The following is a 22,705-nucleotide window of genomic DNA, read 5'->3' on the forward strand; positions in this document are numbered from 1 at the left end:
ACTTTAGACTATTCTTCCAGAGCGTCTGAGGAGGTTTCTCACACCTGCTGTGGCCAGCAACAGCCTTGCACAAAACAGGGAGTAGGTGATTTTAGAAAGCTGTCAGCTCTTCTTCAGAGCTTCTGGCTCTGGAAGGGTTAACTGCCAGGGCTTCAATAGAGAGGGTTGGGATTAGTAAATCACAGCCATGAGAGCACATTACATGCCGGGCTGTTCGCTGTTCTTACAGTAGAAATACAGTAACATAGAATCTGATGGCAGATAAGATTCACTTCTGAAAACTTCGGACCCCCCGATTTGATCCTTGGCTTTCGTTCCATTTTACGACAGCCTTATGTCTACCCCAAGCGTGGTTGAATTATGTTGCTGTATTAGCCACGGCCACCTCTGATGGAACCTTATTCCACGAATCCACCGCCCTTTCAGAAAAGAAGTAATTCCTCGTATTTCCCCTGAGCCTCCCACCCTCCTCCTCCGGCAGGAAACGACCTCCAGTTGTAGCTCTTCTCTCTTTCTCAGCCTAAAGCAGAACTCACATGTTCCCGGAGAAACTCTGTTCTCTTCCACGGCCGCTCTTCTCTGGAGATTGGTGTCCACGCTTTGTTCTCGTCTTTACCTAGTTCTCACACAAAAACGTCCGACCCCCTCACACCCCCCCCCCCCCGAACTGACATAAACGCCTGAGATTTCTGGTCCCAAGCAATCCATTGGGGTTCAGTTTCTTCTTGTTCATTTCACGAGCTGCTCCTGTTGCGTTGGGTAGATAATGTGTGACTTCCCCCTCCTCTTGTGGACTCTTCAGAGCCCTCTGCCTCCTTCCTCTCATAGACCATTGCATTTAACCTCTTGTCCCATTGTTAACACAGGGCCTGCCTCAATTTGTACCAATAGCACAACGTATTCCAATTACAAACTGCTCAGATGGGATTAATGGTGGGTGTGTGAAAGTACTTTCATCAAATGAAGGCCGGTGAAGGAGAGGGAGTGGGCAGAAAAGTGGAAGGAAATTACTACCTGTTCCTTAATGTGAAGTTAATTTCCTCTAATAATGGGGCACGCTCAGGTAGGGGCTGCAATCCCTGAAATAAGCGTCTGTGTTATTCTGTTTTATAAGTGCTGAAACGGATGCTCCTGAGTCATCAGCAGCTTGTAATTACAGAGATTGAGCTGGTTTGCAGACATTACCCAGCTAAAATCCGCCCTCGTCCCCCCTCCCCAACAATAAAGACGCTGGGCACTTGTTATCTTTCGGAAGAACAAAGCCAGAGCTTTATTACAATGATTAACTTAAAAGTAATCAATTCCTTACTGTCTCGTGCCAGGCTGCCCGCCAGGCAGAGCCCAATGGCGTAGCCACGACCCCTACTGCTACCATACCCAGACTCGCCAACCTGCCCCAACAGAGGGCGTACTCTTACCACCAACTTCTTTGCTACTCGGGAACCTCAGCCTGGTAGGCCGGGCCATTTAAACCGCTGTGCCAGTGACCAGCACATTATAACAATGACTTTCTTTTATAATAAACACCACGCGGAGAAAAACAGACATTAGGGCGTGGAAACGCACAAAGGGGAGGGATTGTAGGGACTCTGGAGGGGCCATGGGTAAGAGGCCCCTCTGAAACAGCTGTTATAAATACTCGCCCCCTAGGCTGCCTGTCCCAACTTGAACCCGTTCATTGCCAGCACCCTGACACCTAACACAAAGGAGAGGGAGAGTAATGGGGGAGGGAGGCAGAGGCAGGCCCATTTACCATGAGGCCCCCTGCACAAGCACATGGGCTGGCTTGATGTGCACAATGTATGCAATGTATGTAAATCATTATTCATATACTGCAGCGCCATCCATGTACACAGCGCGTCACAGCAGTAATACATGTGATATAATAATATAACACATAATGGGAATAAGCGCTTCTGGCATAAAAGTAACATTAGGGAAATGAGTCCCTGCCCCAAAGAGCTTACAGTCTACATGGCAAGTAGTGGGAACTTACAGAGACAGTAGGAGGGAGGTAAGTGTATCTGCAAGGGGCCAGGGTCGGTGCATCTGAGATGTATAGTATCAGCCAGCGGAGCTGCCCATATGCTTCATTACACAGGTGTGTTTTAAGACGGGTCTTAAAGGTGGAGAGAGAGGGTGCCAGTCAGATATTGAGGGCAATGCCATTCCAATCAGTGCCACAGCACACATAGACAATGTGTCGTGTTTGTATTTGTCTATAAAGCTTTATGATGCACTGCAATTAGTGAAACGTGTTGGACAGCACCGCAAGCGCACTGACAATCCTACTAAAAGGGTCTGTGTATTAAGCCAGCCACATGTAATTATATCTCATAGTTAATGACAGGAAAGGTACTTTGCACCGTTTGTGTCTTTGTGTCAGTTTGTGCTTCGGGAAGGGGTTACACAAGGGGTTAGGGACTAGTAACCAAATCCATTCCAAATCCTATATTTATCAAACTCTGAATCCCATTATACTGCGTCAAAAAACTCCAGAGTCCAAGTTGCAGAAAACAAATGACTAATGGAACAAGTTTCTACAGGTGTATGTCAGGTGTATGTCTGACACAGGTACGAGCAGGATTATAATGACACGGCTTGGTATACCGCAACCAATGCTTTTAACATGGACACTTGTGACCTCCTATGAGTTGAACTACGGCAAATTGTCACAGTATATACCAGGGGTGGGAAACTCCAGTCCTCAAGGGCCACCAACAGGTCAGGTTTTCAGGATATTCCTGCTTCAGCACAGGTGGCTCAATCAGTGGCTCAGCCATTGATTGTCAATGAAGTGGCCAACTCCAGTCCTCAAGGGCCACCAACCGGCCAGATATTAGCGATATCCTGAAAACTTGACTTGTTGGTGGCCCTTGAGGACTGGAGTTACCCACCACCGATGTATACCAATGGAGTTGTGTTCCCAGATGTCGTCATGAATCCAACTTTGGTTTACAAAGATGTCACCAGACCTTCTGTCCCTCCTGATCGTGGCGGGGGTGCGAGATTACTTCTTTAAAATCCACGTCACTCCCTCCTTCACTTATAGCCTGTTGGGCCGCATTGTGAGGTTTCCCTCCACGGAAAAACGTAATGAGCTCCCTACAGTGGTGGAACCTCGACAGTGCCTTGAGCTTCACTGGTTTCCCATTGTGAGTACAGGCAGTCCTCGGTTATCCAACGGAATCCGTTCTGGAAGTAGCAAAAGTGGAACCGTTGTAAACTGAGCCCCACAATAATCAGTGGCGGTGGTTGTTGGATAACGCATTCAGGTGTCAGATAATGCATTCCGGCATCGAAAAAACGGCCATTTGGGTTGCATTGTAAAGCGTTGGATATGCCATTCGTTGTAAAGTGAAATGTTGAATAACGAGGACTACCTGTACTGGGGATGTCCTCCTTTTTTTCTGTACTCAGCTTATTTCATTGATTTCAGGTGACTCTAAGTCAAGCGTTGTTATTCTTTTATAGCCCAGGAGGAAGTCTCTGACAAGACAGGATTTGCGACACTCCCTTAAGCCAGGAGAAAATGAACACTGATAAACACCAAACACGGTGACATCAGTAAGGAGCTGAAAGTATTATCCAGGGTAATCGCTGCCGTAAGTATGGGGTTTAATCACACTTTGTGGCGGCCCATTCCTGGGGAAATGTCACCGCGGGAGCATGTATCAAACAAACCCATAGCGGCCCGAGGACAGTCACACGCACTGCGCGACACACTGGATAATCCTCACATTATACATAACAGGCCGACAAATGTTACATGTATGACAGACACGCCAATCCTCTGCCGGTGTAGAGTTGAGCATGCACCGTACAGACCTTGAACAGCCTGTAAACATGTAAACCAACACGCCCAGAGCTTGAGCGCACACACACGACACCACGTGAACTGTTTCTAGCTTTATTACTAGCGTTGATATATAATGGTACATTGCTAATAATGACACATTGCACATATCCCTTGGAATATATTTCAGCATGAAAAACTATATTACTCCAATATGTATATATATATATTCTTTTTTTTTTTTCCACATTTGGTTAAAACTTAAAAAATGCACAAGAAACACAATATAATTAGTTAAAAAGTGGAGTTTGCCGGGAGCAGATAATCAGGTTGGTGTGTGAGTTTATTCCGGGGGATTTCTGGCGTGTGTTGCTGCGTGGTCCCACAGATTCAGGAAAGTCCCGGATATTGTTCAGACGTGGGTCACTGGGGAACGTGGATGGTTTTACTACCCTTCACATGCTTGATCTTATCACAGGAGAAATTCACTTCCAGCTGCCGTTCCCCAGACTTATAGGGCATGCAGAAGATCTTCACGTAGCCGGAACGGTGAGGGAAAATCTGGTCCATGCTGGGGTGGGAGAACAAGAGGATGATGTACGTGTGAGACACGGGTACAGGAGAGAAGAGGGAGGGGGAGGGGAAAAGGGAAGGGGAGGGCAAGAGGAAGGGTTGGGGGGCGGAGGGAGGGCAGAGGGGATCAGATACAGCAGGGAGGGGATATAAGAGGGAGCAGAGGCAGCATGGAAGGGTGAAGAGGGGGAGCAGATGCAGCATGAAGGTGAGATAAGAGTGAGCAGAGGCAGCATGGAGGGGAGAAGAGGGAGAGCAGATACAGCATGAAGGGGAGATAAGAGAGAGCAGAGGCAGCATGGAGGGGAGATAAGAGTGAGCAGAGGCAGCATTGAGGGGAGAAGAGGGAGAGCAGATACAGTATGGAGGGGAGATAAGTGAGAGCAGAGGCAGCATGGAGGGGAGAAGAGGGGAAGATACAGGAAGAAGGGTCAGAGACTCAATGAAGATACCTATACGGCAGGGTATTAGGAAACCTACATGCGCTCTGCTCCAAATTATTCACTGGTTACAGCCAAACACTCCCAGCACCCCTACCAGTGACCCTACCAGTGCTTCTACCCGGGTCCCTAGCAGCGCCCTTTCCAGCACCCCTACCAGTGTCCCTATCAGCGCCCCTACCACAGTCCCTACCAGTGCTCCTACCAGGGTCCCTAGCAGCTCCCCTACCACCGCCCCTACAAAAGCCCCTACCAGTGCTCTTACCAGCACCCCTACCAGCACCCCTACAGCACCCCTACCAGCGTCTCTACTAGCGCTAATTGTAATAAAAATGTTTATTTTTGTCATGCTGAGATTATTTGGCTCTAGTCCACAGAATGTATATTTGCTTAAACAATTTACTGTACTTAGGGACCAAACGTCGAATTGGAATCTTCAGTTATCCTTTCTGTTCAGCTTATACTAGAGAGCGGAAGCCCCAGTTGACATCATGCCTTGCCATATTACACCATACACCGACCTCCCAAAGACGAGCCCATACTCACTATACAGTGACTGGTCCATCTGGAAACAACCCTGTGCCTTCTGCAGTCATCACACAGCTACTGAGAATGTCATTGAATGGGTTTGAGATGGACAGAGCCACACTCAGGCGCTCGTTCAGTACCGGGGTACAACCAACCTGGCATGAAATAAACCACAACAGAAATTGTAATGTTTGGGTACCACAGTCTTTGTGTTAGTATGTTTGGGTACCACAGTCTTTGTGTTAGTGTGTTTGGGTACCACAGTCTTTGTGTTAGTATGTGTGGGTACCACAGTCTTTGTGTTAGTAAGTTTGGGTACCACAGTCTTTGTGTTAGTATGTTTGGGTACCACAGTCTTTATGTTAGTATGTTTGGGTACCACAGTCTTTGTTAGTATGTTTGGGTACCACAGTCTTTGTGTTAGTATGTTTGGGCACCACAGTCTTTGTGTTAGTGTGATTGGGTACCACAGTCTTTGTGTTAGTGTGTGTGAGTACCACAGTGTTTGTGTTAGTATGTTTGGGTACCACAGTCTTTGTGTTAGTGTGTGTGGGTACCACAGTCTTTGTGTTAGTATGTTTGGGTACCACAGTCTTTGTGTTAGTGTGTGTGGGTACCACAGTCTTTGTGTTAGTGTGATTGGGTACCACAGTCTTTGTGTTAGTATGTGTGGGTACCACAGTTTTGTGTTAGTGTGATTGGGTACCACAGTCTTTGTGTAAGTGTGTGTGGGTACCACAGTCTTTGTGTTAGTATGTTTGGGTACCACAGTCTTTGTGTTAGTGTGTGTGGGTACCACAGTCTTTGTGTTAGTGTGATTGGGTACCACAGTCTTTGTGTTAGTGTGATTGGGTACCACAGTCTTTGTGTTAGTGTGATTGGGTACCACAGTCTTTGTGTTAGTGTGATTGGGTACCACAGTCTTTGTGTTAGTGTGATTGGGTACCACAGTATTTGTGTTAGTATGTGTGGGTACCACAGTCTTTGTGTTAGTGTGATTGGGTACCACAGTCTTTGTGTTAGTGTGATTGGGTACCACAGTCTTTGTGTTAGTGTGATTGGGTACCACAGTCTTTGTGTTAGTATGTTTGGGTACCACAGTCTTTGTTAGTATGTTTGGGTACCACAGTCTTTGTGTTAGTGTGTTTGGGTACCACAGTCTTTGTGTTAGTGTGTTTGGGTACCACAGTCTTTGTGTTAGTATGTTTGGGTACCACAGTCTTTGTGTTAGTGTGATTGGGTACCACAGTCTTTGTGTTAGTGTGATTGGGTACCACAGTCTTTGTGTTAGTGTGATTGGGTACCACAGTCTTTGTGTTAGTGTGATTGGGTACCACAGTCTTTGTGTTAGTGTGATTGGGTACCACAGTCTTTGTGTTAGTATGTTTGGATACCACAGTCTTTGTGTTAGTATGTGTGGGTACCACAGTCTTTGTGTTAGTGTGTGTGGGTACCACAGTCTTTGTGTTAGTATGTGTGGGTACCACAGTCTTTGTGTTAGTGTGATTGGGTACCACAGTCTTTGTGTTAGTGTGATTGGGTACCACAGTCTTTGTGTTAGTGTGATTGGGTACCACAGTCTTTGTGTTAGTATGTTTGGGTACCACAGTCTTTGTTAGTATGTTTGGGTACCACAGTCTTTGTGTTAGTGTGTTTGGGTACCACAGTCTTTGTGTTAGTGTGTTTGGGTACCACAGTCTTTGTGTTAGTATGTTTGGGTACCACAGTCTTTGTGTTAGTATGTGTGGGTACCACAGTCTTTGTGTTAGTGTGATTGGGTACCACAGTCTTTGTGTTAGTGTGATTGGGTACCACAGTCTTTGTGTTAGTGTGATTGGGTACCACAGTCTTTGTGTTAGTATGTGTGGGTATCACAGTCTTTGTGTTAGTGTGTGTGGGTACCACAGTCTTTGTGTTAGTATGTGTGGGTACCACAGTCTTTGTGTTAGTATGTTTGGGTACCACAGTCTTTGTGTTAGTATGTGTGGGTACCACAGTCTTTGTGTTAGTGTGATTGGGTACCACAGTCTTTGTGTTAGTATGTGTGGGTACCACAGTCTTTGTGTTAGTGTGATTGGGTACCACAGTCTTTGTGTAAGTGTGTTTGGGTACCACAGTCTTTGTGTTAGTATGTGTGTGTACCACAGTCTTTGTGTTAGTGTGATTGGGTACCACAGTCTTTGTGTTAGTGTGATTGGGTACCACAGTCTTTGTGTTAGTATGTTTGGGTACCACAGTCTTTGTGTTAGTATGTGTGGGTACCACAGTCTTTGTGTTAGTGTGATTGGGTACCACAGTCTTTGTGTTAGTATGTGTGGGTACCACAGTCTTTGTGTTAGTGTGATTGGGTACCACAGTCTTTGTGTTAGTATGTTTGGGTACCACAGTCTTTGTGTTAGTATGTGTGGGTACCACAGTCTTTGTGTTAGTGTGATTGGGTACCACAGTCTTTGTGTTAGTGTGATTGGGTACCACAGTCTTTGTGTTAGTATGTTTGGGTACCACAGTCTTTGTGTTAGTATGTGTGGGTACCAAAGTCTTTGTGTTAGTGTGATTGGGTACCACAGTCTTTGTGTTAGTGTGATTGGGTACCACAGTCTTTGTGTTAATGTGATTGGGTACCACAGTCTTTGTGTTAGTGTGATTGGGTACCACAGTCTTTGTGTTAGTATGTGTGGGTACCACAGTCTTTGTGTTAGTGTGTGTGGGTACCACAGTCTTTGTGTTAGTGTGTGTGGGTACCACAGTCTTTGTGTTAGTATGTGTAGGTACCACAGTCTTTGTGTTAGTGTGATTGGGTACCACAGTGTTTGTGTTAGTGTGATTGGGTACCACAGTCTTTGTGTTAGTATGTTTGGGTACCACAGTCTTTGTTAGTATGTTTGGGTACCACAGTCTTTGTGTTAGTGTGATTGGGTACCACAGTCTTTGTGTTAATGTGATTGGGTACCACAGTCTTTGTGTTAGTGTGATTGGGTACCACAGTCTTTGTGTTAGTATGTGTGGGTACCACAGTCTTTGTGTTAGTGTGTGTGGGTACCACAATCTTTGTGTTAGTGTGTGTGGGTACCACAGTCTTTGTGTTAGTATGTGTAGGTACCACAGTCTTTGTGTTAGTGTGATTGGGTACCACAGTGTTTGTGTTAGTGTGATTGGGTACCACAGTGTTTGTGTTAGTGTGATTGGGTACCACAGTCTTTGTGTTAGTGTGATTGGGTACCACAGTCTTTGTGTTAGTGTGATTGGGTACCACAGTCTTTGTGTTAGTGTGATTGGGTACCACAGTCTTTGTGTTAGTGTGTGTGGGTACCACAGTCTTTGTGTTAGTGTGTGTGGGTACCACAGTCTTTGTGTTAGTATGTGTAGGTACCACAGTCTTTGTGTTAGTGTGATTGGGTACCACAGTGTTTGTGTTAGTGTGATTGGGTACCACAGTCTTTGTGTTAGTGTGATTGGGTACCACAGTCTTTGTGTTAGTGTGATTGGGTACCACAGTGTTTGTGTTAGTGTGATTGGGTACCACAGTGTTTGTGTTAGTGTGATTGGGTACCACAGTCTTTGTGTTAGTATGTTTGCGTACCACAGGGGAGGGGGAGAGGAGGAGAGGGTGGAGGGGAGGGGGCGAAGTGGGTCAAAATAATCTGTGGAACTCCGGGAAACGGATTTGAACTGTTCCGCCCATCTCTAGGTGGGAGGTGAGACAGAATGCTGGAGACTCATAATTGTTAAAATAACAAGCTGGGTGCACCTGTAAAGCAGGTTCTGCCGTCTACACTAATTGTTTTATCTGTGTGAATCAACAGTGCCACACAGCTGTTGGACGGGAGAAATACATACAGGACATATTCAAATACATAATTAATCTCTAATGCTCAAAGAACCTGCTGTTACATGGTATTAAATACTTCCGCTGCTGTTTGTTCAAATGGTCTCTAGTCACCGGTGAAAACATTATTTAGACCCTCAGATTCTAGAGCCCATGGGAGGGGTCTTGAGGACTGGAGTCGAGCCCCCCCCCCCCGCTGTAAGAGGAGGAGCATGGCTGAGTCAGAGAAAATGGACAGATGAACTTGGTCAGGCAATCCTTACTGCCCCAGTGACATCCTGGAGCCTAGTATAGGATGCAGGCGACACTTACTTCGATATCTATGGTGGGAGCACAAAAGATGATGTTTTTAGCGGCAAACTTAATCTTCTTGCTCTTCATATCTGTGGCCAGCGCCGTGACACGGATGTTGTTGCCGGACCTCACGTATCGGTGGTACTCGTAGGAGTTAATCTGAAAGCTTTTGTCTGTAGCTGGAAGAGAAGAGAGACACTGAGACCCGCACAGACAAGAAAGATACTGTGTATAAGATAAGATACTACTGTATGTACAGAATAAGATAATAGTAAAAACTGAAAGAAAAAAAAACTTAAATGCATGCTTGCTAATGCAAGGAGCCTGACAGATAAAATGGGTGAACTTGAATTAATAGCTACAAGCAGTGTTAGATTTCTCATTAGGTCCGTTAAGGACCGGGCCTAAGGCGGCTACATTTTGGGCGGCAAAAATTTCTGCCCCCATTTGTATTTACTGCGCATGCTGGCCTATCGGACCTAATGGGAAGGGACTTACTGACCTGTGCCGGCCACCTCCTTTCTGCCGACCCTGCTTCTCCTTCAGAATCGAGCCTCAAATGACGCCGTGGACGTCACAAACGACGTCACGTGGCATCTCGTTGCAACCGTGAGGTTGCGACGTCAAATTACGTAGTGATGTCGCGTTACCATGGTAACGTTGGTGACGTCCGCGGCATTATTTGAGGCTGGATTCTGAAGGGGAAGCAGGGCGGCAGTAAGGAGGCGGTCGGCACAGGAAAGTGCCTACGGCGGCGAATTTGGAAATGCGCCGCGGGCTACAAGATAAGTGACTTATAGCACTATAAATGCCTTTATAGTGCGATATTGCCTGTGTTGCTATTCTCAGAGCTCCGATAACAGGGAAATATCGCACAAAAACGGCTTTTTATAGTACTGTAACACTAGCAAAAACAAGCCATGTGGTAAGACAAAAAATTTCCGAAATTGAATTTTCTTTGCCAGTAACCACTATTCACTAAACTGTGATATGCATATAGTACTATACAAACTTGCAATCTTTCCTCGCCAGCTAAAGGAATTGCAAGATGCATAAAAGGAGTTTCTTTTTACTGCTTAGGATTGATACTGGAGGCCCGCGGTGACAACCGGAGACCGGCAGGTCCCAGAGGAGTCGCCGCAGGTCTCCGGTGGTCCCCGTTGGTCTCCAGGTGCCCCGTCGGCCTGCGGTATCAATCCTGTGCAATAAAAATAAAATTGCAGCCAGTTTCAGCCAATTGCAGCCAGTTTCATTACCTTAGCAGCTAACCGCTGAGGTAATAAAAGGGTTAAATAGCAGGCACTGATTTGTTGTTAGTATAGGGGGTGGCTGGAGCTTGTAGTTGCCCCAGGGTTGGTGTTTAGGCCTCGCGGCAGGGTGTCAGTAGAACCTCTAAGGTAATGAAGGTGTATACTCCTCCCGCAACCTCCTGGTAGGCCTAACCACCCACCCTGGCCCAAGTACTCCCATTCACCCACCCCCTGTACCCCCAATAAACCAGCTACTGTACCTTAACCTTGTCATTGTTTTAGAGGCTAGCCCTTACCCCTGCCAGGATGAAGGCCACCCTCATCTTCCTCCTCGTCCTCCATGGGCAGCAACATTACAGTAAAAAACGAACTACTGGCCACTAACCCCTTAATCACCTTAGTGGTTAGTAATCGCTATAGTAATTAAGTAACCCCCCCTCCCCCGCTACCCACCGGGGATGCCTAACCACCCTGCCCAGGCAAGTACCCCCACACCCCATACTCATTGATTGTCACGGTGGGAAACCATGCCCCAATATGGGCATGGATTGCCACAAAGACAATGAATGGGCATCCTAAAATATATCCCCCCAGATCATATCATCATCATCATCATCATCATCATCATCATCATCATCATCATCATCATCATCATCATCATCATCATCCTCAGACCCCCCCAGATTATCATCATCCTCAGATCTCCTCACAGATCATCTAAATCCTCATCTCACCCCCGATCATCATCCTCAGATCTCCCCCCACAGATCATCATCCTCAGATCTCCCCCAAAGATCATCCTCCTCCTCAGATTGCCTGCCCCAGATTATCATCCTCAGATCTCCCCCAAGATCATCATCATTCTCAGATCTCCACCCCAGATCATCTTCTTCCTCAGATCTCCCACCCAGATTAACATCCTCAGATCTCCCCCCCAGATAATCATCAACCTCAGATCTCCTGCCCCCAGATTATCATCCTCAGATCTCCACCCAGATCATCATCATCATCATCATCATCATCATCATCATCATCATCATCATCATCATCATCATCATCATCATCAGATCTCTACCCCAGATCATCATCATCCTTATCCTCAGACCTCCCCCAGATCATCATCATCAGATCTCCCTCCAGATCATATCATCCTAAAATCTCCCTCCCAGATCATCATCATCCTTCTCAGATCTCCCCCCCAGATCATCATCATCATCATCATCATCATCATCATCATCATCATCATCATTAGATCTCCACCCCCAGATCATTATCCTCAGATCTCCGCCCCCAGATCATTATCCTCAGATCTCCGCCCCAGATCATCATCATCCTCCTCTCCCCCCACCCCCCACCCCCACAGATCATCAGCCTCATATCTCCCAACCTGGATCATAATCATTCTCAGACCTAACACCCCCCCCCCCCCCAGATCATCCTCCTCCTCAGATCTCCCCCCCCCAGATCACCATCCTCAGATCTCCCCCCAGTTCATCATAAACCTCAGATGTACCCCTCCAGATCATCATCATTATCATCACCATCATCATTATCATCATCTCTCCCACCCGCCCCAATCATCAACCTCAGATCTCCCCCCCACAGATCATCATCCTCAGATCTCACCCCCCAGATTATCATCCTCATTTCTTCCCCTAGCTTATCATCATCTTCTGATCTCCCCCCCATATCTTCATGCTCAGATCTCCCCCCAGATCATATCATCATCATCATCCTCAGTTCTCCCACCCCCCAGATCATTTTCCTCCTCAGATCTCCCCCTCCAGATCATCATCATCCTCAGATCTCTCCCTTAGATGATCCTCATCCTCAGATCTCTCCCTTAGATGATCCTCATCCTCAGATCTCCCCCAGATCATCATCATTCTCATATTTCCCCCCCAGATAATATCATCATCATCATCATCATCATCATCATCATCATCATCATCATCATCATCATCATCATCATCATCATCATCATCATCATATCTCTCCCCAGGTCATCATTATCCTCAGATCTCCCCCCCCGATCATCATCATCCTCAGATCTCCCCCCAGATATCATCATCATCATCATCATCATCATCATCATCATCATCATCATCATCATCATCATCATCATCATCATCATCATCATATCTCTCCCCAGGTCATCATTATCCTCAGATCTCCCCCCCCGATCATCATCATCCTCAGATCTCCCCCCCAGATAATATCATCATCATCATCATCATCATCATCATCATCATCATCATCATCATCATCATCATCATCATCATCATCATCATCATCATATCTCTCTCCAGGTCATCATTATCCTCAGATCTCCCCCCAAATCATCATCCTCAGATCTCCCCCCCAGATCATCATAATCCTTAGATCTCGCCCCCATATCATGATCTTCAGATTTCCCCCCAGATCATCATCATCCTCAGATCTCCCCCCAGATCATCATCATCATCATCATCATCATCATCATCATCATCATCATCATCATCATCATCATCATCAGATCCCCCCCCAGATCAACATCATCCTCAGACCTCCCCTCTGAGATCATCATCATTCTCACAACTCAAGCCCCCCACTAGATCATTATCATCCTCAGATCTCCCCCCAAATCATCATCCTCAGATCTCCCCCCCAGATCATCATCATCCTTAGATCTCGCCCCCAGATCATCATCCTCAGATTTCCCTCCCAGATCATCAGCCTCAGATCTCCCCCCAGATCATCATTGTCATCATCATCATCATTATCAATCATCATCATCATCTCTCCCACTCGCCCCCATCATCATCCTTAGATCTCCCCCCCCACAGATCATCATCATCCTTAGATCTCCCCCCCCACAGATCATCATCATCCTCAGATCTCCCCCCACATCTTCATGCTCAGATCTCTACCACAGATCATCCTCATCCTCCTCAGATCTCCCCCCAGATCACCTTCCTCAGATCTCCCCCCCAGTTCATCATAAACCTCAGATGTCCCCCTCCAGATCATCATCATCATCATCATCATCATCATCATCATCATCATCATCATCATCATCATCATCATCATCATCATATCTCCCCCATAGCATCATTATCCTCAGATCTCCCCTCCAGATCATCATCCTCAGATCCCCCCTTCCTCAAATCAACATCATCCTCAGACCTCCCCACTGAGATTATCATTCTCACACCTCCAGCCACCCACTAGATCAGCAGACGACAGCAGTACCCAAGTGAAATGAACATTGTATCAGTGTTTCCCCGCAGAAAGGAAAAAAAAAAAAGGTTTTAAATGCCAGAGGCCTCAGGCATAGCACATAAGCGGTAAGCTAACTTTGGCTAGGAACGTCCTAGCACTGTGAATTTTGCTGTGTGTGTGGCTGGGGAGGATCATTTAAATAGTTATATATTACTTTTTATAAACTTTTATTAAAAGTTATGAATGAAAGTCCCCCTCTTTAAAGTGTATTAAGATTATAAAAGCAAGGGAGTTTTCTTTCAAGCAGGCGGAGCAGCGGAAACACTGGATTCACATGTACAGTGATCAAAGGGTATATGGCAGTACATTCCTGTATGTGAGTCATGCATAATTTAACCTGGACTTCTAAGGCATCCTGCGGGAATGGTCCCAGAACGTCTGACCAAGTCTGGAGTTAACAAAGAACTGACATGTTAAAGTGCTAAGTGGGGAGGGGGAGATGTAAACAGCTTTCCCCTAGCAGATGTCTGGGGAAGGGAGACAAGATGTCGCCAGGGAAGTGGGCTTGGTTAGGTATGCTAAGTGGGACAGGTGCGAAGTTTGCGCATGTCCATGGCATACCATGAAGCCCCTTTGCCCGGTTCCATGAAGTACTGGCAACCTTGCCATAGGTGGGAAGTTTGGTTCCCTCTCAGCGACAGAGACATCGGTTGCTAGACATGTCACACAATGTCATAACGGCGATACTAATGTAATTAAATTCATGGGCATTTATCAGCTGAAATGTCCCATGAGAGGAGGTAATACTGACCAATCCTTGCTTCGTATCGAAGCAGAATGGATTTATAAGTTAAAAACCAGGAGCCCTAATGGTCTCAATGAGGGGTTTACCTTCACACCCTTTATTTGACTGGGGGGTCTTTTGGTCAGACAAATATATCCTCCTGTCCCTCCACATTGTGAACATATATTCTATTGGTCTCTCTCATGACCAGCTATGTCATTTTCAATGTCCACTATGACAGTTTCCAGCGTCTGGTATTGAAATATTAAATATATTACAGTATTATTATTATTTAGACTAGTGACTATAATACTAAAGTTCTAAACCCAGCAGTGGGTTTAGTGTTTGTGTAAGATGTATATGTGCTGTATATAATGAGCATAGATAATAAACATCGCGCATGTATACATTTATGCTTCTTGAATTGTTTTATAAGTTTATCCATCACTGCATTGTACGTTGACACATTGTGTAGTATAATATATCTATGGGGGATTGTTAACAATTTTATTTGTGCAATCACTCTATATAAAATGTGCAATACAGGTCCTGTATACCCCTATCCCCTTCCTATGGTTAGTACCTGATGCATTTGTCCTATCAGAACTCTATTTATCTGCCATCAGCAGGAATGTGGCTGTTTGAGATCATCAGCCCACTTCTGCCTATTGAATGCCTTTGCCCTAGTACTGGTAGTAACATTGTATAATTTCTGAGTCACTGCGCATGCGCAATATTTTTGGGCAGAAACAATAAATAATTTCTAAGTCCCCACGCATGCGCAATATGAACGGCCAGAAATCGCAAGAATTTCTAAGTCCCCGCACATGCGCAATACGCACGGGCCTAAATGGAAATAATTTCTAAGTCCCCGCGCATGCGCAATACGAACGGGCAGATATCGCCAAAATTTCTAAGTCCCCGCGCATGCGCAATATGCACGGAACTGAATGAAATTATTTCTAAGTCCCAGCGCATGCGCAATGCGCACGGGCCAAAATGGAAATATTTTCTAAGTCCCCGCGCATGCGCAGTAGACATCATATGCGGCGCTAATGATTTATGGCCTTAGAAGCTCTGCAAACGATCGGAAAAACATGAAAACACAGCAAAATAAAGGTACAATGCTAAGGATCCCACAGAGATTGCATTTTAGTAGCATTTGAGCAGTTTATTGAGTCAGTTTGGGCGTGATCTCAGTGCGCATGTGCAACAGCTGATAGCTATTGATTTTGCAATTACGGTACTGCAAGGGTATAAAAGGGTTCAGCCCTCTCTCCCCCAGTAAATTAATCCCTGAAGAAGCTCCTTTGCTGGAGGGAAACGCGCGTTGGACGTGCAATGTTGTCAGTCTCCTACTTGGAGCTGTTTTAATGTAGTGTCTGCAGTCTCCTGGTTCTATCTGTGTAGACCCTAGTAGTCAGTTATTTATTTATTTCCACAGTCAGTGTTCCTGCATTTCCTGCACTCCATGTGAGGTGTCTTCACAGTACTCCACTGTGAACTCACCCTAATATTGGTGTGGTTGGCAGTTTCATTATGCTGTGAATTTACTATCATTATCACTGCATGTGCCAGCTCTATCACTTAAGCACTCGCACTCTAACACACTGTTAATTTTTAATTGAAGTGCGTAGTGATATCAAATATAGCAGGATAGCTGGATATTCAATCTACCGGTCGCTGACTTATACATATATATACACACTTACCATCTGGTCTCACAGTTGCTCCAGAGGGGTTAATACCCTGACTCACAGCATCCCCTGTCCTCTATATCCCACCAACATTAAGTTGTTAACTGGGATAGCATAATCATATATTTGATGACACGGATGCTTGGTAGTGTTGATTTAATATATTTTTAAACTCACAGTACACAACTCTTTGGTAATATATGTTTTAAGTAAATCTATTAAAAGTTAACTTTTACACTTTGTTGGTGTGCAGTTTAGTGAATTCTTTTAGGGGGCACATTCATTTTGTGTTTCCCCTTCCCCTTTTTCTGATCCTCTCAGCGATTGGCCACAGAGTGTACAGATAGGACTTTGGTGCTTTTAAAAGTCCGTACAGCCGATTGGGATTTAGATTCATCTAAGCAGGATTTTAAACTTTAACACATCGTAACCTAAGTCGATAGTTTATAAGAACTAGGGAATCCTGAACCAATCCTTCAGCGGAAATACGAACGGTGCACCTTCGGCGGAGAAAAAGTGGTTGCGAGCGGCACCAATAGCCAAACACAATTTCACGGCTCTGTTTGTGCACCAACCCCGCTCCTGGGAATTGGTGCCAAGAGACTTTGTTTCTGGGAATTTCGTTCTGGGAATATTTTATTTCGTTTTCCCCCATCCCAGTAAGTGTTAATTCGTATTATTTCTTAAATCAAGATGTGTATCTTCATGTTCTAAATAAACCACAATTTATTTTACCTCTCGCTTTGCTCAATCAATGGATCTGGGATTAAAGGTGTTAAAAGTTCTGGTCTCCCATGACATCATCATCATCATATTTCTCCCCCTCAGATCATCATCGTCATATCCCCCCCCTCAGATCATCATCATCCTCAGATCCCACCCCTACCCAGATCATCATCATCCTCAGATCTCCCCCGCAGATTATCATCCTCAGACCTCCCCCCAAATCATCATCCTCAGATCTCCCCCAAGATCATAATAATCCTCAGATCTCTCCCCCAGATCATCATCATACTCAGATCCCCCCCCCCCCAGATCATCATCCTCAGATCTCCCCCCAGATCATCATCATACTCAGATTTCCTCCCGATCATCATCATATCTACCCCTGGTCATCATCATCCTCAGATCTCCCCCAGATCATCATCATCCTCAGATCTCCCCCACCCCCCGATCATCATCCTCGGAACTCCCCCCCAGATCATAATCATCTTTTTCACCCCCCAGATCATCATCATCATCCTCTGATCCCCCCCAGTTCATCATCGTTCTCAGATCCCCACCAGATTATCATCCTCAGATCTCCTCCCAGATCATCATAATCCTCAGATCTCCCCCAGTCATCAACATATCTCCCCCCGATCATCATCATCCTCAGATCACCTACCCCCAGATCATCATATCCTCAGATCTCCCCCCCGATCATCATCATCCTCAGATCTCCCCCAGATCATCATCATCCTCAGATCCCCCCCAGATCATCATCCGTATCTCTCCCACCCCCCAGATCATAATAATCCTCAGATCTCTCCCCCAGATCATCATCATACTCAGATCCCCCCCAGATCATTATCCTCAGATCTCCCCCCAGATCATCATCATACTCAGATTTCCTCCCGATCATCATCATATCTATCCCCTGGTCATCATCATCCTCAGATCTCCCCCAGATCATCATCATCCTCAGATTTCTACCCCCCAGATCATCATCATCCTCTGATCTCCCCCCCCCAGTTCATCATCTTTCTCAGATCCCCACCAGATTATCATCCTCAGATCTCCCCCCAGATCATCATAATCCTCAGATCTCCCCAAGTCATCAACATATCTCCCCCCGATCATCATCATCCTCAGATCACCTACCCCCAGATCATCATATCCTCAGATCTCCCCCCAATCATCATCATCCTCAGATCTCCCCCCCCCCAGATCATCATCATCATCATCCTCAGATCTCCCCCCAGATCATCATCATCCTCAGATCCCCCCCAGATCATCATCCTTATCTCTCCCACCCCCCAGATCATCATCATCCTCAGATCTCCCCCCCACCAAGATCATCATTACCAGATCCTAATCATCTCTCCCACCCCACCAGATCATCATACTAAGATCTCCCCCCCCTGATCATCATCCTCATATCTCCCCCCCAAGATCATCATCATCATCCTCAAAACTCCCCATCCAGGTCATCATCATCCTCATATTTCTCCCCTGCCCCAGATCATTATCCTTAGATCTCCCCCCTCAAATATCATCATCATCCTCAGATCTCCCCCCCCAAGATCATCATCCCCAGATCTCCCCCAGATCATAATCATTTCTCCCATCCCCCTCAGATCATCATCATCATCATCCTCCTCAGATCTTGCCCCCCTCCAGTTCATCATCTTTCTCAGATCCCCTCACCCCCGGTCATCATCCTCAGATCTCCCCACAGATCATCATCATCCTCAGATCTCCCCCCAGATAATCATAATCATAATCCTCAGATCTCCCCCAATCATCGTCATATCTCCCCCGATCATCATCCTCAGATCACCTACCCTCCAGATCATCATATCCTCAGATCTCCCCCTCCTGATCATCACCATCCTCAGATCTCCCCCCCAGATCATCATCATCCTCAGATCTCCCCCAGATCATCATCATCCTCAGATCCCCCCAGATAATCATCCTTATCTCTCTCCTCCAGATCATCATCATCATCATCATCATCATCATCATCATCCTCAGATCTCCCCCTGTAGATCATCATCATCCTCAGATCTCCCCCCACCAAGATCATCCCCAGATCTCCCCCAGATCATAATCATCTATCTCACCCCCAGATCCTCATAATCAAACTCAGATCTCTCCCCTAAGAGCATCATCCCCAAATCTCACCCCAGATCATAATCATACTCAGATCTCCCTATCCAGATCATCACCCTCAGATCTCCCCCTCAGATCATCATCATCCTTAGAACCCCCATTATCATCATCATCCTCAGATCTCCCTCCACCAAGAGAATCATCCCCAAATCTCCCCCCAGATCATAATCATCTCTCACACCCCCCAGATCATCATCCTCAGATCTCCCCATCCAGGTTATCATCATCCTCAGATTTCTCCCCTGCCCCAGATTATCAACATCCTCAGATCTCCCCCCTCAGATCATCATCATTCTAAAATATCATCCCCCCAGATCATCATCATCCTCAGATCTACCCACAGATTATCATCCTCATATCTCCCCCAGATAATCAACATCCTCAGATCTCCCCCCAGATCCTCATCATCCTCAGATCTCCCCCGATCATCATCATCCTCAGATCACCCCCCGATCATCATCATCGTTAGTTCTCCCCCCATATCATCATCATCCTCAGATCTCCCCCCAACCTTCATCATCATATCTCCCCCACACCGATCATCTTCAGATCTCCTAACCCCAGATTATCATCATCCTCAAATCTCGCCCCCCCGCCCCAGTTCATCATCTGTCTCAAATCTCCATACCGCCAAGATAATTACCCTCAGATCTCTCCCCCAGGTCATCATGCTCAGATCTCTCCCCCAGATCATCATAATCCTCAGATCTCCCCCAATCATCATCATATCACTCCCAGATCATCTTTATCCTCAGATCACCTACCCCAGATCAACATCCTCAGATCTCTCCCCCCCCGATCATCATCATCCTCAGATCCCCCCCCAAGATCATCATCATTCTCAGATTTCCCCCCCAGATCATCATCTTCAGATCTCCTCCCCCCCAGATCATCATCATCCTCAGATCCCCCCAGATCATCATCCTTATATCTCTCTCCTCCAGATCATCATCATCATCATCCTCAAATCTCCCCCTGTAGATCATCATCATCCTCAGATCTCCCCCCCACCAAGATCATCATCCCCAGATCATAATCATCTCTCTCACCCCCCAGATCATCATCATACTCAGATCTCCCCCCAAGAGCATCATCCCCAAATCTCCCCCCAGATTATAATCATCTCTCCCACGATCATCATCATCCTCAGATCTCCCCCCGATCATCATCATCCTCAGTTCTCCCCCTAGATCATCATCATCCTCAGATCTCCCCCCCAACCTTCCTCATCATATCTCCCCCACACCGATCATCATCTTCAGATCTCCTACACCAAGATTATCATCATCCTCAAATCTCCCCCCCCAGATCATCATCATCCTCAGATGTCGCCCCCCCCACCCCCCAGTTCATCATCTTTTTCAAATCTCCATCCCCCCAAGATAATTATCCTCAGGTCTCTCCCCCAGGTCATCATCCTCAGATCTCTCCCCCAGATCATCATAATCCTCAGATCTCCCCCAATCATCATATCCCTCCCAGATCATCTTCATCCTCAGATCACATACCCCAGATCAACATCCTCAGATCTCCCCCCCAGATCATCATCATCCTCAGATCTCCCCCCCAAGATCATCATCCCCAGATCTCCAACCCCCAGATTTTAATAATCTCTCCCACCCCCCCAGATTATCATCATACTCAGATCTCCCCCCAGATCATCATCATCCTCATATCTCTCCCGCAGATCATCATCATCCTTAGATCTCCCCCCCAGATCATCATCATCCTCATATCTCTCCCCCAGGTTTCACCAACCTCAGATTTCTCCCCCCCCCCAGATTATTATCATCCTCATATCTCTCCCCCAGATTTCACCATCCTCAGATTCCCCCCCCCCCAGATCCTCAGATCTCCACCTCAGATCATCATCATCATCATCATCATCATCATCATCATCATCATCATCATCATCATCATCATCATCATCATCATCATCATCATCATCATCATCCTCAGATCTCACCCCCCCAGATCATCATGCTCAGATCTCCCCCCCATTGAGATTATCATCCTCAGATCATCATCATCCTCAGATCTCCCCCCAGATCATCATCATCCTCATATCTCTCCCCCAGATTTCACCATCCTCAGATTTCTCCACCCCCCAGATCCTCATCATCCTCAGATCTCCACCTCAGATCATCATCATCATCATCATCATCATCATCATCATCATCACCATCATCATCATTATCATCATCATCCTCAGATCTCACCCCCCCCCCTCAGATCATCATGCTCAGATCTCCCCCCCCCCAAGATTATCATCCTCAGATCTCCCCCCAGGTAATCATCATCCTCAGATCTCCTCCCTGATCATCATCCTCAGATCTCTCCCCAGATCATTATCATCCTCAGATCTCCCCCTGATCATCATTATATCTCCACCTAGATCATCATCATCCATAGATCTCCCCCAGATCATCATCATCCTCAGATCTCCACCCCAGATCATCATCATCACCCTCAGATCTCCCCCCAACCTTCATAATCATATCTCCCCCACCCCGATCATCATCGTCATCTTCAGATGTCCAACCCCCCCAGATTATTATCATCCTCAAATCTTCCCCCCAGATTATCATCATCCTCAGATCCCCCCCAGTTCATATCATCATCATCCTCAGATCTACCCCCCAGATCATATCATCCTCAGATCTCCCCCCCCCAGATCATCATCCTCAGATCTCCCCCCCACCAATCATCATCATCCTCAGATCTCCACTCACAGATCTCCCCCCTCCCCCTCCTTCTCCATGCCTACCGGGTTGGAGACAGGCACGGGGAGATGGTTGCCGCGGCGGACCCCCGGCTTAAAGAATTAGCAGGTACAATAGAAGAATCACTTGAGGCAGAGCCAGAGCAGGACAGCACCAGATGAGGAGCACGCACTAGCAGCAGACACTGGAAGTTCTGGGTCTGACCGCTAGAGGGCACTCCTCCCATGCTGTCCTGCTGTGCCTCAAGTGATTCTTCTACAGGCTATCCTTAAATGCCTGGGTCCTGCCGCCGCATACCATCTCCTCCCACCTGTCTCTACGGGGGGGGGAGCGAACCCCCAATCGCACGGACCCGGGCACGGGCTGCCCAGGGTATAGCTACGCTCCTGGGGAGGGGGATATGCTAGAAACGGTCACACAGATAAAGGGTTAATATGTGCAGCTTTGAGGGGAGAAGGGAGAGGGGATATGATAGAAAATGTCACATAAATAAAGGGTTAATACTGTGTGTGCAGCTTAGGTTGCGTTTATTCAGCCGGCGTGTGTGCGTCATGACGTCACATAGCGTATCGCTGTCATGACAACGCAGCATCATTTGATGCAGCATGGCCATTTTTACCGGACATGCAAGGGGGAGACACTGTAGTAGGAGAGACATAGGAAAATGCCGGGAGACGCCGCACCACGCCGCAGCACCCCACCGCCAGTAACACTCGACA

The 22,705-nt window shown here is 46.6% G+C and overlaps 1 protein-coding gene across 1 annotated transcript in view; it reads right to left on the bottom strand.

Annotated features, from left to right (window-relative positions):
- Positions 1–3,896: 3,896 nt before the first annotated feature.
- Positions 3,897–22,705, bottom strand: part of LOC142466615 (protein-glutamine gamma-glutamyltransferase 5-like) — a 30,084-nt gene continuing 11,275 nt past the window's right edge. Inside the window, exons 11-13 of the mRNA XM_075571834.1 lie at positions 9,476–9,636; positions 5,356–5,492; positions 3,897–4,367 (exon numbers count right to left, since the gene is read on the bottom strand). Of these exons, the coding sequence (XP_075427949.1) occupies positions 4,220–4,367; positions 5,356–5,492; positions 9,476–9,636 (446 nt within the window). The 3' untranslated portion in view covers positions 3,897–4,219. The remainder of the gene's footprint in view (positions 4,368–5,355; positions 5,493–9,475; positions 9,637–22,705) is intronic.

The sequence above is a fragment of the Ascaphus truei genome, chromosome 15, assembly GCF_040206685.1.
Source record: "Ascaphus truei isolate aAscTru1 chromosome 15, aAscTru1.hap1, whole genome shotgun sequence".
Taxonomy (NCBI): Eukaryota; Metazoa; Chordata; class Amphibia; order Anura; family Ascaphidae; genus Ascaphus; species Ascaphus truei.